The following is a 15,941-nucleotide window of genomic DNA, read 5'->3' on the forward strand; positions in this document are numbered from 1 at the left end:
TCAAATAACATGAAGTTGCAGGGCTTTCTAATTTTTTATTTCTTTTTTTTTTTTTTTTGTTTATTATTGAATTTAAATGTATTATTCCTTTTTTTTTATATTTTTTTTTTTATTTTTTTTTTTTTGAACGTAAGTTATAGGGTGTAAAATTTGAAATTTCTGTACTAATTTTGTTTATTTTTTCAGGTGGTTCGAGTACTTTTTTCTTTCGAGGTCGACCAGGTTTTCTTCGCGTTGGAATCAAAATTGTCTCGGGAATTGATTGTTGATCAATTTTGTCGAGCATTTCATTTTCCTGATTGTCGATTTCTTGTGTGGTGTCCAACTCACGAGGTGTTTCGAGGAATGATTTTTTACGAGGATGGGCGTAACGAAGGTCGTTACTATGTATTTTGGCAATTTGATTTTTTAGTTCGATTTCATAAATTTCGCCACCGCGATGTCTTTTTACTTCGTAGGGTCCATCTCCACGGGGAGCTAAACCTGCATTAAATCCCTTTTCTTTGTCGGATAACGGATGAGTTCGTACATAGACAAAGTCACCGACCTGTAATCTTTTCTTAGATTTATCAGGTTTGGCATATCTTTTGATATATTGGGATTGATGTTGATCAATTTGTTTATTTTGTTCCTTTAATTGTGAGGAAGAGTTTTCTTTAGTCGATAAAACCCATTCTCCAGGTTTTCTCATCGACGTTCCAAACAAGACTTGACTCGGCGTCCGTCCGGTTGCCGCGTTGCGTCGATTTCTTATATTAAATAAAATTTCGGCGAGTCCAGAGTCCCAATGTTTGTGCTCACAATTGATCAGGCGGAATCTCATTCCTTTCTTTAGTTCCTGGTTTCTTCGTTCGGTTGGATTTGCCTGCGGGTGGTATATAGGTGTATACCACGCAATGCAACTCCACTTTTCGCACGATTTCTTCCAGTTATCACTGGTAAATTGAGATCCGTTATCTGAGATGATAGATTTAGGGTAACCAAAACGACTGAATACTTCTCTTTCCAGTAGAGCAGTAATTTGATGAGTTTTGGAGGAAGCTAAGGGGAAGGCTTCAACCCATCTCGAATAAAGGTCCGTTGCCACGAGCAAAAACCGTTTTCCTCGAGGAGATCGAGGATAAGGTCCCATCAGATCCACAGCAATTGTTTCCCATGGAGTTTTTGGTTGACGTGGACGGACTTCGTTGGTACCCTGTGATCGAAAGGATTTACAACAGGAACAAAGTTTACAACTTTTTACGTACTCGATAATTTGTTTCGTCATTTTTGGCCAAAAGAAATGTTCTTGGATTGCACGTAAAGTTTCCTCTTCTCCAGGATGTCCTGCAAGACCAGAATCATGATATTCATACAACAATCTCTGGTAAGAAACTTTTGGTACTACTATCACCCAAGAACCTTGAGAATTTTTTTTCTGAAAGAATCCTTCTTTGGTTAATTGATGCTGTTCGACGAATTTGTTCTCAGTTTTATTTAAATTTACTTTATTTTTCAGAGTCATCCATCTTCGAGCCTGCTCAGTGATGTCTTCGTCGTCTTGCTGTAACGAAATGATTTCTTCGAAGAAATTTGATGAAGTGATTTGAGCTAGAAAAGGTGTTTCTATTTGAGGTCGAATTTCGGGTGGAAGTAGTAAATTTGTGTCTTCAACTTTATTGTTTTCTTCTGTTGGTATTTGAGCCAAAGCAGAAACCAACTCTGAATCAGCGTTTGTACGTGCGTGAATGATGTAATCGAAATCATCCAGGAATCGAGCCCAGCGACTTAATTTTGGTTTTGTTTCCTTAGAAACTTGCAACCATTTTAAGGCTTTGGGGCTGGTATATAGATGAAATTGTGCAGCTTCGAGTTGAGGACGATAACGTTTGATGGCCCATTCTACTGCGTGACATTCCTGTTCGAATCGAGAATAACGAGTTTCCACTGGACTAAATTTAGCGCTTGCATAACTGATGACATTACGTAAACCATCGACGATTTGATAAAGGACCGCTCCCATACCATTTGGACTGACATCTGTTTGTAAATTTAGTGGAAAATTCGGATTGGGTCGACTCAAACGCAAATCATTTTTAAATGCTTCTTTTATTTTTTGGAAAGCTTCGTCGGTTTCCGTGGTCCATGTCCATTTACCTGATTTTTTACCCAGCAAGTTGGTAAGTGGTCTAGATAGAATAGAAAAATCAGGAACATATTCTCTAATCCATCCACAGTTTCCTAAGAATTTCTGTAATTCCTTTTTATTTGCAGGTGGAGCAGCTTGTAGGATAGCTTGAATATGCTGTTCTTGAGGTTCATTATATTCCGAGCGAACATTATGACCAAGATATTTAAGATCTGTTTGTCCAAAGAAACACTTATCGAAGGAACATGTTAATCCATGTATTTCTAATCTTTCGAGGACCAAATTGACGTGTTGAATATGTTCTATCCAACTATTTGAATAAATAATAATATCATCTAGGTATGATATACAAAATTTGTTGATGTAATCACGTAAGACTATTTGACTCATGAGTGTTTGGAAGGTATTTGGAGCACATTTTAATCCAAACGGCATAACTTTAAATTGGTACGTACCACCATTTGGGATGGAAAAGGCAGTATATTTTTTGCTGTTCTCCTCCAGTGGTATTTGCCAATAACCCCAACGTAAATCCAACGTTGAAAAGATTTTGGATTTTCCTAGTTCTTTAAGGGAATCCTGAATCCTAGGTAAGGTATGGTTTACATCTTGGGTGATAGCATTTAGTTTTCTGTAATCAATACAGAACCTTTTCTTTCCGTCTTTTTTCACGGTTAGAACCACGGGGGAGCAATATGGTGACGTACTAGGCTCTATCACGTCGTTGGACAGCATTTCTTGTACCTGTTTTAACATTTCTCGACGCTTTTCGAGAGATGCAGGATAAGGTTTTTGTCGAACTGGTCTTGAGTCAGTTAATTCAATTACGTGTTGAATAGAACGAGTTTGTGTTAAGTAAGGATCAGGAATAAGAGTTTTCGAGAAACGACGCAAAACATTAAGGAATTCATCTGTAGATTCTGCTGGAAATCCGTGGTCAAAATTCTTAATTTTTTCTTCTTTTTCTGGTGAAGTCGATGTTAATGGACCAGATTTCTGAAGAAAGAAAATAGTGAATCTTGTGTCTTTCCCAACATAGATACGTTCACTTGGAATATCGATAATCGCTTGTTGTTCCGTCATCCAAGGTATGCCTAATATCATTTGTTCCCTAAGTTCATTACATACTAGAAACTCTATATTGACAGTATGACTACTAATTTTGATTTTCAGGGCAAATTTTCCTAATACTCTCTTTGTTGTTCCAGGTGCAGCTAAATCTACGCTATCGATGCACGGATCGAGGTCTTGTAATTGCTTGGAAGTTAAATTGGAAGAATGTATAACATTTTCTGTAGCTGCAGTGTCTATAATTGCTGGAATCTCTTGATCATTTAGAAACGTTAATATACGTGGCAGTCTATGACAATCTTGAGGGTTAAGATATAGAGAAATTAATGGTTGTTTTTCTGGTTGGCGGTGGTGGATGGTTCCACCGCCCTTCGCCAGTTTTCCTGATTTTGTTTTTTGCGATCATCAACTTGTTTCCGAAAAACAGGACAATCACGATGGAAATGTTTTTCAGGACAATACCAACAATCAGGGGGGGTCTTTTTTGTATTGGATTCCTTTTCCGAAGGTTTCTTTTCCTCTCTTCGTGGTTGCGTTCGTAGCATGTCGAATTCATCCCTTTCAGCTTCGACAGCTCGTGTGAGAAGAGTATGACAATCCTGTGGACTAGAAGCACGAATTGCATGACGTATGCTTGGTTTTAATAATTCTATTAAGGTATGTACCATAATGATTTCGGTTTCTAATGGTCTTAATCGTCGAAATAATAAAAACTTCTTTTGCAGGAATACACCCACGTGGTCTTTATCGTGTTGACGTTGTGAATACAGTTGTGCTTGTAATCTTCCAAGTACTGAAGGTGAATCATATTGGCGAAGAAGTAAATCCTGGAATTGGTTCCATTCAAAAGGGATACCTTTATAAATTTCCCACCATTTTTCTGCTTCACCGTGCAGAGCTTGACAGGCCAATCTGGTTTTATTTGATTCAGGAGTTCCGCGCAAACGGAAATATTCCTGCATTTCATTCAAAAAATTTGAAGGATTCTCGTGATCTTTTCCATAAAATTCTGGAACGGGAAGTGAGTTTCTTTGTGCTTCCAAAGAGTTTCTCCAAGCATACCAATTAGGATCAACAGGAGGATACCAAGGAGCAGCTACTGGATAGTAAGATGATGATGTTCTTGGAGGATCAGCAGTTGAAGGCGGTTGATACGATGACTGGACATAAGGTGGTTAGATTACAATGTTGTCGGAAACGCTTGATGATATGCGAGGTTCATTGATGGAAGTTGTTGTTTGAGGTGCTGTACTAAAAATTTGATTCGAATTTGTTTGTTGATCGAAGAAAAATGTAAGTGGTCGTCTTTCATTGTTGTGAGGACCATTTGCTGACGTGGTGATTGCAGCAGTGCTAGTGATCGGTATTTCTGTAAATGTAGTTATAAGTTCGCCGGAGAAATTGGTTTCTGAGTCATTTTCGAAACCATTTTGATTTTCAAAGATAGAATTTCTCAAGTTATCTTGAGGGTTTAGTTCTTCCATGTTTGCGTGTGATACAGGAGGATTTATTTCGATAATTCGGTTGCGAAGAATTCTTCTTTCTAGTAATGGTGTTCTAGAAGTCATCAGAAATAGGTTTTTCAATTCCTTTTCTAGCTAGTTCATCAGCTTTAGAATTTCCAGGATGACCTTGATGTCCAGGTACGTGTGTCCAATTGATTTCTAAATTCTTTGTTGTATTTTCTAAAATTTCCACTGCCTTTCTGTTTTTACAGGTCTTCCAGATGATGAAATCCAGCCGTTTTCTTTCCAACGAGGAATCCACTCGGTACAACTATTTATTAGATACTTAGAATCTGTATTTATTCTAAGTTTCGATATACCAGCTTTCTTTGCTTGGATCACGGCTTGAGTGGCAGCTTGTATTTCGGCAAGATTGTTTGTTTGTTTACCAATGAGAGGAGCAGATATGTTTAAAGGATGATTGTCTTCAAAGAAAACACCGATACCACCTTTTGGAGATGTCCTTCCGTTGCCTGAACATGCACCGTCGGTATAAACGTTCACAAAGCCAGTGTTGTCCTTTGGTAAGATATAATTTTGTTGATCCATAAACAGGTAAAAATGTCGTTGAGATTTAATCGATGATTTATTTTTTCAGATTCGGAGTTGATTTGGAAAATTTCTTTTCGGAATTTAATTGACTAAATTTTATGTAAAAACGTTGATTTGACTCTTTTCTGATGATAGTGACAGGAACGGAGTAAGGCGATTTGTTTACTTCGATTGAAGTATTAAAAAACATTTCAAAAACTTCTTGTATGTAGAATAAAAAAAAAATTTTTGCGTCAGGCGCCACCGGGTGTTTATTTTCTGTATCCCACTCCCGGAAGTGAAGTTGAAAAAGTTTTAGATTTCAGGGTTCGGGTTATTTTCAAATGACCTAAGGCCCCACGTTGGGCGCCAAAATTGTTATCCAGAATTTTTCTTCTTTGTTATTATTTCAATAATTTAATTTCCGATCCTACATAGAGGATCGAGAAATAATAGAAAAATAGAAAAGAAAGAAAAATCAATTTCCGATCCTGCGAGAGGATCGTGAAATAGAGAAAAAAGAATGAGTTTTTTTAAGAAAAAGAAAAAAAAAAGATTAGAGAATTTCCGATCCTGCGGAGAGGATCGAGAAATAATGAAGGAAAAGAAGGAAAGTCAATTTCCGATCCTGCGGGAGGATCGTGAAATAAAGAAGAAAGGAAAAAGTTACTTTTCGATCCTACGGAGAGGATCGTAAAGATAGGAAAGGAAAGATTAGAAAAGGTGGAAATAAAGAAAGAAACCTGGAAATTCCTATGGATGAAGGATGTTTTTTCAGTGAAGTTTCTTCTTTCTAGAAGAGTCCTTAAATATCTTCTGATATTGGAAATAATGAGAAAGGAGAAAAAATATTTAATTATATTCTAATAATTGTAATATTTATTTGAATAATCTTCAATACAATTTCCTTATTTGTCACTTTCGAGAAAGAAAGAACAATTTGAACGTCCGTTCAGAATCGCGAGTTAAGGAAGAGTAACGAAATCTTTGTTTTTGTCTAATGTCATGAAACAACTATTTTCGTCATGGCAACGCGATGCCCTTTGTTTTAATTTAACAATTGAATATTTTCACTTTATTTCTATTGTTTAATTTTTTCCTAATTCTTTTTTAATGATAAAAAAAAATATATTTAATTAAATTAATTATTAATTAAAAATGAGCGTAGCACTGGAAAACCTGTAATTGTCATGAAATTTTTTTTAATTAGAAAAAATCTTAAAAAGTCAGGAAATTTACTATTTTTAACAAAATATTACTAATTTTCACTGTCTACTTCGGATTTAGTTAGATTCATGCGAAATTTTATAATAAAAGTAACGATATAACAAAAATTTTGGTTTGAAATTTAGAAAACTTGCATTCTTCAGAAAAAATATCAATAATTAACAGAGAAAATTAAAAAAAATCTAATTTGATACAATTTAGATAATTTATAGAATATTTAATAGTCACACATATTGAGTAGTAAAATTAATATTTCTTTTTTCTCTGTAAAAAATAGAAACTTTATTACCACAAGAATTCACTTATTTAAATACAAAAATAAATAATTAATAGAATAATGGATTATTTCTTAAAAATTGAATGAGAATTTTATCAACATTTTTAAAAATAATCAAATTCCCAAACTTTTGAAAATATTTTAATTGTCTTGAACAATGTCTTTGAATTTTGTTAAAATAATAGATTTTATTCAAAATTAGCAATTTTCTTATTAAAGTTTATCAAAATATTGTTACAAAATTGAATTCTTTCGAAGAGTTTTATCAGATTTTTCGAAAATAATTAAATTTGTTTGACTAAATTCTTTTATTCGTGTACTTTTCTATATTTTTTCTTGCCTATAATTAGAAATAATTCGAAATTAACAGATTTAATTATTTAATTAATTAAATGGTTAATTAAATTGATAAAAAAAACCTAAGTAACCTTGAATATTATATTTAAAAAATTTGCAAAATAATAGTTTGTATTTTTATTTAACTTTTTAATGGCTCGTGTTTTATTTTAAATCTGATATAGTAAAAATTTTGACTTAGTAGAGAAATTAATTTTGATATCCATGATTAGGTCATTATATTGATGCTGAATGGAAATTAAAATCTTTGACATTGGATTTCATACCTGCAAATGGTTGTCATACAGGAAATGATATGGCGAAGATATTTCTTAATTTCTTAAAAGAATGTCATCTTGAAAGAAAAGTAGAAGGAATAACGCTAGATAATGCGGCAAGCAACACAAAATTTATATCGGAACTAAAATTATTAATGGATAAAGAAAGTATTGGATTTGATGCAGAAAATCAACATTTTCGTTGTGTTGCACATGTTGAGAATTTAGGTGCTCAAGATTTCCTGAAGGCATTAGATTTGATAAAAGAAGAGGAAGCTTGCGATTCAATTTATGAAATTGAAGAAGATGATGCCGATAGCGATGATGAAATGACAACAGATGATCTGATTATTGACAATTATTCTCCAATTAAAAAATTAAAGAAATTATTTATTAAAATTAAGTATAGTGAGCAATTACGACAAAAACTAGAATGTTGCTGTATCTCCACAAACACGAAATTTGTAGCACCCGGTATCGACGTAAAAACAAGATGGCATTCTACTGATGAGATGATTGGAAAAGCCCTTAAAATGAAAACAGCATTGAACCATTTATGTATTTTAAACGCAAACCTTAAAAGTTATTGCTTAAACGAAAATGATTGGACTCTCCTTGCTGCAGCTCACAAATACCTGAAACAGTTTAAATATATTTCAAAGGCTCTTTCAGGAGAGAAGTATTCAACTTTACCTTTAGTTATAATCGCTTTTAATCTATTATTGGACAAAATTGACGAAGGAATTCATGAAATTGATAATAAAGATGCGACTGTAATTGACTCAAATATTCGAAACGCTCTGTACGCAGCTCAAACAAAATTATTAAAACATTACAGAAAATTTAATTGGATTTACTGTTCTATTTTAGTACTTGACCCTAGACATAAAATTGAAGTATTCGAAAAAAGCGAGTGGGGAAAAATGATGAAAAAAGAATCCGTTAAAACTTTTGAAAAAATTTACCGAGAAAACTATTATGTAACACCTCCTGAAGTCAATACTCAAATAGAAATTTCTGATCAGCAAATTGAAAATGATGATTCAAGTGATGATGAAATTGATCTTTTCCAATTATATAAAAGAGATACTCCTAAAACTAAAAAGCAAACTCGCAAAAACCAGATGGACAAAAATTGGAGAAAAGAAATAGACGACTATGTGAATTCAGATCGTGCTCATGAAACTGCGGATATTCTTCTTTGGTGGAAAAATCATCAAAATATTTATCCTAATTTATCACGCATGGCTCGTGATTTCCTTAGCATTCAGGCTACATCTGTTCCTGTAGAACGTCTCTTTTCCCGCTCATCATTAATTATTCGAAAGCATCGAAATCGTTTGGGAAAAGATATTGCTAGAGAACTATTATGCATTAACGATTGGACTAACAAAAAAGATTATTCAATTTTTAAGTGCATTCAATCATCTTCTACTTGAAAATGTTTATTTCTACTTCGATGTTTATTATGTTATTACGTAATTTATAATAATGTAATAACTGTTACCATTAAATATTAATCCTCGACACTATGTTACTTACGAAAAAACAATTCCAAGAACTATCAACAATTGTTAAAAAATGTTTAACTTTCCGTTCTTTCAAAGACGGTTGATATTTAGGCGGATTATATGAGTTAATTTAAAAATCTCATTTTAATTAATTGCATTCAATTTGAGATTTCAATTAAGAAAATATGCAACGTTTAAAAACAGAGTACGATCAATTTAAATTATTTTGCTATTAGTTTAATGTCTTGTATTAGTAATAAATTATTGTCTTTTTTAATGTTGTCATTAAAAATTTGAGATTTCAATAAGGAAAATATGAAATGTTCAAAAATAGAGTTCGATCAATTTAAATTATTTTGCTATTAGTTTAATGTTTTGTATTAGTAATAAATTATTGTCTTTTTTAATGTTGTCATTTTATTTCTAACGATAAAAATTTAAGAGACTATGTTTTTGTAATATATTTTCTTATAACTCATTTAGGAAAAAGGTAAGTATAATGTTAATACATTTTTTAAATTCTTAACGTTCAGTTATAAGAAATGCTACATTTACTTTAACTTAAGTTTTTTTGAAAAAGATCATTTTTAATAAAATTGTCTTATTTTTGAAGTAATCAATGGATTTAGTGAAAAACAGGTACACTTATAATGTTTCAAAAATTATAATTGTAGCAAAATAATTGTGTGAGCTTTAAAATATTTTTTATAATAAAAAGGAATTAAAACTACGACTATAAAACATCCTTTCAGTTAATTGTTTACAACTTCCGAAATAAATTTTGAATAATTATAAACGAGCTTCTCGGTTGTTCGATCGGATTGTTCGATTCGGTGAGAAGTTCGTCCTATTACGATATTCAAAATGACAGTTCGATAATTAAAACGAAAACAAAAAAAAATTTCGATCGCCTCTCGGGTCGTATCGTCCGAATGAATCACTAATAATGGACTTGGTCAATGGACATATAAAAACTAGCACCGTAGACGGCCGCTTGCGGCCGTCGGAGGAGCTAGTATGATAAATATCTTTAGGTATTTAGGGTCGCTCTTTACGATTCTGAGGTCAGAATTGCAAAATTTTTAAAAATCGATTTGATTTGCCTGAGATTTGTTACTTAGTGCTCGGGACGCCGGTGAGTTCAAGACTCTATAAAATCGAAAGTATTCTTCGGATCAAAAAATCGGTATACACACATATTCTACATATATATAGCTGTCAGAAAATACAACAAAAAATAAATTAATTTTTTTGACTTCCGCAATGAGAACCTCCCCTTAAAAGTCGTGCACAAAATATCGTCTTTTTATAATGTAACGTAAACATTTTTTTGATCGCTTCTACTTCATTAAATCTTTTGTGTAGAAATTTTAGAGTAAATTAAGACAAGAATGAGCTATCTAAACAACCTATCTTTAAATGATATATTACTCAGATATTAAATAACATTTTTTTCTTTTTTAGGGTTCCGTACACCTACGGTGTATCGGCGGAACCCTATTGGTGAGACTCTTGTGTCCGTAGCCAAATCATGTCCCCCCCCTAGCAGCTAAACTATTTGACATAAAGAGCTCAAATTTGGTCCATATATGTATTTTCACTCGTAGATTACAGGAAAAATATAGCGAATGTGATTGGACGTGATGGTCATAGCGTTGTCAAGGAAATAACAAGATTTTTGGCTATTTTGCATGCTGGTGTATTTTTACTCGAATATTACAGGAAAAATATAGAGAACTTGATATGTAATAATGGCCATAGCGTTGCCAAGGAAAAACTAAAAAATTTTTTAAAAAAATTCTTTTTCCCTAACTTTTACATTATTTGACCTAATGAGCTGAAAATTGGTATCCCAGTGTATTATTACAGTCTAACGACAAAAAATTTATTTATTTATTTGTTTATACACACGTCTTAAGCCTACAATCTTGGCTATACAAGTGTTTTTACAACCGTAAAACATTCCTTACAAACATTTCTTAATACTAAATTTTGCGCCTACAGAGCGACTTGAAAATTAGGAGTACTCGCATTTGCCTGGACCACCCGTCTAATGGGTTTTCTCGCCAGTGGAGAGGGAAACTGTAAAAAACCTCTCCGAGTACAACCGGTTTATCGAAAGTCGAATTCTAAAGGTGTGTACCGGACAATAATCGACGGTGCACATCATTATACTTCGATGTCAAACCTCCCGCTCAGATTATCTCACGTGCCGGAAAAATCCCAGGCTAATGGGCGCGAACCAAGTACCCTTGGTCCGCCCACCGAGCCAGGCAATTATCCGACCGAGCTAATCTGTCGGTTGACAAAAAAAAAATTTATTTAAAAACCTTTTAAAAAAAAAATTAAAAAAAAATTTTTTTTTAGTTTAAACACGTGGCATTAAATAAATTTTTTGTCGTCAGACTGTAATGATACACTAGGATACCAATTTTCAGCTTATTAGGTCAAATAATGTAAAAGTTAGTTTTATAATTTTGAAAATTTTGTTCCTCTGCTTATTATTGTTTACAATATTAGATATATACAATACTTTAATTTTTTTAGTTATTTTTTTATCAAATGATTTTAATACATATTTTTAATTGTTTATTTTAATTCTACCAATTACCGATAAATGTTGCAAGTACCTATTGTTTTGATATTTGTGTACGGAACCCGCCATTGCAGTGCGAGTACAACTCGCGCTTGTCCAATTTTTTTTAATAATATATATTTTATAATAATAAATTATTATAGTGATAAAATTATCATTTAAACACTTGTAAATAACTTTAAAACATCATTTCAATAGGAGCTTTTTAAAGAATTTTTGAATGATATTTTTCAAAAACTTGAAATTAATATATATGTTACCGTCAAAACCCGAAATCAGTCAGTACTAGTTTTGCCTAGTCAAAACTAGTTTTGACATAGCCCTCTCGTCAAAACTAGAATTGACTAAAGCGGTTTAGGCAATACTAGTTTTAACTAAATCTTGCTCTTTATTTCTACTTTTAACTAGTCAGAACTAGTTTTGACGAAAATGATTAAAATAATTAAAAAAGATGATTGCAATTAAACACAGAAGCGCGGAAATAAATTTTAATAAACGTATTAAACTATCTTCAACATTTCAAAAGCGATATATAATATAAAAATAATTTGTCAGATACACGCATGTATGTTAAAATGTTAAAAATGTAAAAAAATATTTTGAAACATAGAAGCCGAAATAATAATAAATAATTCCAAATTGTGAATAACTCGAAATAAATCATTTATTGCGGCAAGGCAAGCTATCATTTCTTTTATTTATAAAGTTTCATAACTACTTTCCTTATTTTTGTTATTTTTTATTTTATTTGGTTTATTTTGAAAATTAATTGATATATATTTCTTTGTAGTAGTATTGAATAATTCATTAATTTATTTAATAAAATATAATAATTTATCTAATCACTGTAAAATGAAATAATTTTTTTTCTAGGTCAGAATTCGATGTTTGTAAGGAGACATTTCTTTCTCCCTCAAAATGTACCCGACAAAGGCATCTCTTTGAGAACAGCAGCAAGACATGCAGCAATAACACTGCAAGGTTTCACCCGTTGATCCTGTAAAAAATCTTGTTTGTCCAATTCAAAAATTTTTAAAAAAGCTCCTATTGAAATGATGTTTTAAAGTTATTTACAACACTGAGAAAACTGGAGTATTTGACTAAACATCTGGAGGGACAAATCGTTCATATTTGAGAGTTAGCTATTGGATAACAATCTAAATGTTTAAATACACCATTGACAGATATTCGTGACATTTCTCTTGGAGGGAAAATGAGTTTATAACAGAGGGACAAATTAACCATCTTGAGAAATCTCTTCCTTATCCGGCGCGAAATGAATAAATATGGCAACCTAACCCCTAAACTAAATACATAAAATGTCAGAAAAATAATATCGCGCGCATCAGATCGTACACATTTTCTGCGCAACTTTTAACCCTCAGATATAATGGGAGAGAATATACAAGTAGATTTCCATTATCAATTCAAAATTTATTTTAGAAGGACTATTTAACTCTCTTCATAAGCAAAGGAAACATACACTTTTTGAACCTCTGAATTTGACTCTCCAGTTTTCTCAGTGAAGTGTTTAAATGATAATTTTATCATTATAATAATATATTATTATAAAATATATATTATTAAAAAAGAAAAAATGTTATTTAATATCTGAGTAATATATAATTTAAAGATAAGTTGTTAATTTTTAGTAAATCCAGATTTTATCAAAATCTTAGTGTTTTATTTTAAATTTTGTTGTATAATATATACGAAAAAAAATTTTACGAGCTCATTCTTGTCTTAATTTACTCTGAAATTTCTACACAAAGGATTTTATGAAGTAGAAGCGATCAAAAAAATGTTTACGTTACATTATGAAAAGACAAAAGTAGATATACAGGGAGCGTTCTGTATACAGATTCCTGCACCGACATGTTACCGACACTTTTAGCCCAGACTCAAACCATTTAGCAAAGACTCAAACCATTGGGGGGGGTAAGAACTTGATGACTAGGCGGAAATGACGCCATTCACAGATTCCTGCATCGACATGTTACCGACACTTTTAGCCCAGACTTAAACCAGTTGGGGAAGGGTGCGATTCAGATTATGATGCTAAGCCGAAATGACATCACAAGGGGGGTATTATTCAGACCATGATTCTGAGACGGATATTACATCACAGGGAGGGGGGGGTAATATTCAAATTATGATGCTGAACCGGTAATGACATCACAAGGGGGGTAATATTCAGACCATGATTCTGAGACGGATATTACATCACAGGGAGGGGGGGGGGGTAATATTCAAATTATGATGCTGAACCGGTAATGACATCACAAGGGGGGTAATATTCAGACCATGATTCTGAGGCCGTTATGACATCACGGGGGAGGGTGCGATTCAGACCATGATGCTGAGATGGATATGACGTCACACTTCCTAGAATTTTTGCTTGTGTAATATTTTGATAAGCTAATTTTCATACAGGTAAGTTTAAGTGACGTTTAACCTCGAAAATGCAAAATTTGAAGCTACAGAAAAACTGCACGAGGGGAAAAAATTAAAACTATGATTTTCTTACTCAAAAAACACCTACTATTCGAAAAAAAAATGTTTTATTTGATTGACAAAAAAAAGTTATTAATTTGTAAACCTGTGTAATTTATCAAAATTCATTTTTATCACTTAAATTTAAATTTTCAAATTTTTTTACTAAAATATTTAACTGTGACCTTTCTTCAATTAAGCTTTTAACTTTATCAATTTCTTGTATTAATTTGTTTAATCGCACTTGAATTTTACTATGCTTTCCTAATAATATGTTCATCAACCAACTTAAACTGCAGGAATGATTTCGTTTAGAAAAATTGCTCTCTTTATATACACAAGATATGACCTATTTAACCTTGAAGTTAATTATAGTTTCCTTAGATAAGAATCTAATAAACAGGATATCAAATTACATGTAAAACAATAGCTTAAATAAAGACAATAATTCCAAGAAATAAATAGGTATCAAATTACACGTGGGAAAAATTTCTTAGATAAATCCTAAACCGAAAGCAATAAATCAAAGACATTATAAACAACAAGTAAATGGTAAAAATTCCTTAGATAAGAATCTAATCAACAAGATATCAAATTACACAAGCAAAAATTCTAGGAAGTGTGACGTCATATCCATCTCAGCATCATGGTCTGAATCGCACCCTCCCCCGTGATGTCATATCCGCCTCAGAATCATGGTCTGAATATTACCCCCCTTGTGATGTCATTACCGGTTAAGCATCATAATTTGAATATTACCCCCCCCCCTCCCTGTGATGTAATATCCGCCTCAGAATCATGGTCTGAATATTACCCCCCCCCTTGTGATGTCATTTCCGGCCTAGCATCATAATCTGAATCGCACCCTTCCCCAACTGGTTTAAGTCTGGGCTAAAAGTGTCGGTAACATGTCGATGCAGGAATCTGTGAATGGCGTCATTTCCGCCTAGTCATCAAGTTCTTACCCCCCCCCCAATGGTTTGAGTCTTTGCTAAATGGTTTGAGTCTGGGCTAAAAGTGTCGGTAACATGTCGGTGCAGGCATCTGTATATAGAACGCTCCCTGTATATCTGCTGACAAAGTTTGATATTTTGTGTACGACTTTTAATAACTACAACTCAGACAAGATAATTTTTTTCATTGCCCAAATCATAGGAAAACTTCAGAAGGATGTGATTTGGTGCACAAAATAGCCCCAGTTGACGGTACTCAAATATAATTTATTTGAGTTAAATAAAAGTATATTTGTCTTAGAGACTCCAAAATTATTTTTTTGTTTTAAATAAAAAATTAAGTCGACACAAATAAAAGTTTTATTTAAACCAAAAACAAAGTTTAGTTGACTCAGAGTCAAATATAGCTTTTTCTGAGTGTGTAAAACTTGCTATATTCCCAAAATTCTGAACATTTAAATGAACGAAATATTTTTTCGATATAAATTAAAATATAAATACAATCTTTCCTCTATGAGAAAGCAATTTAAAAAATTATTGACTTCAATAAAAATCAAAAACCTAAATAAAACATTGTCAAGTTTATAAAATTGTTTTTTTCAAACGTGCTGTAATTTGTTAATTTAAAATTTCTAGAACTTTAGGGACATAAATTACCCCTTGTTTCAAAGAATCTAAATTTCAATGAATAGAAATTTTATTTACTCCTACTATTTATTGATAAAAAATTATGAGTACTGTTAATCAATTTTAAACTTTCTAATATAAAATTATGAAGAAAAGAAATAAAATTAACTAGAATTCCAATAAATACAAAATTAACTTTCATGTATCTAGCTGTATTTTATTCTAATATTTGTTCAATTTCGAAAAGTGATCAAATTTTAGTATAATATAATAATTTTATTAAAATAACATTAAATTCTATTTTTGTAGTTAGAGTTTAATGAATATTATTCTAATCAAAAGTAACTAATTTGTTACATTTGTGGTAAAATGTAAATTTTTTGAAAATAACATGTATTTTAAAAAAAT

At 32.1% G+C, this 15,941-nt stretch overlaps 2 protein-coding genes across 2 annotated transcripts in view; one reads left to right on the top strand and one right to left on the bottom strand.

Moving 5' to 3' along the window:
* LOC122503507 (autophagy-related protein 16-1-like) overlaps nt 1-12,474 on the top strand; it is a 180,477-nt gene extending 168,003 nt beyond the window's left edge. Inside the window, exon 11 of the mRNA XM_043614100.1 lies at nt 12,334-12,474. Within this exon, the coding sequence (XP_043470035.1) occupies nt 12,334-12,354 (21 nt within the window). The 3' untranslated portion in view covers nt 12,355-12,474. The remainder of the gene's footprint in view (nt 1-12,333) is intronic.
* On the bottom strand, nt 4,885-6,074 carry LOC122503543 (ribonuclease H1-like). Its single transcript, XM_043614122.1, has one exon. It carries the CDS (start codon nt 5,251-5,253, stop codon nt 4,885-4,887), a length of 369 nt encoding a protein of 122 aa, XP_043470057.1. The 5' UTR covers nt 5,254-6,074.
* Nucleotides 12,475-15,941: the final 3,467 nt, after the last annotated feature.

The sequence above is a fragment of the Leptopilina heterotoma genome, unplaced genomic scaffold, assembly GCF_015476425.1.
Source record: "Leptopilina heterotoma isolate Lh14 unplaced genomic scaffold, ASM1547642v1 Lhet_11, whole genome shotgun sequence".
Lineage (NCBI taxonomy): Eukaryota > Metazoa > Arthropoda > Insecta > Hymenoptera > Figitidae > Leptopilina > Leptopilina heterotoma.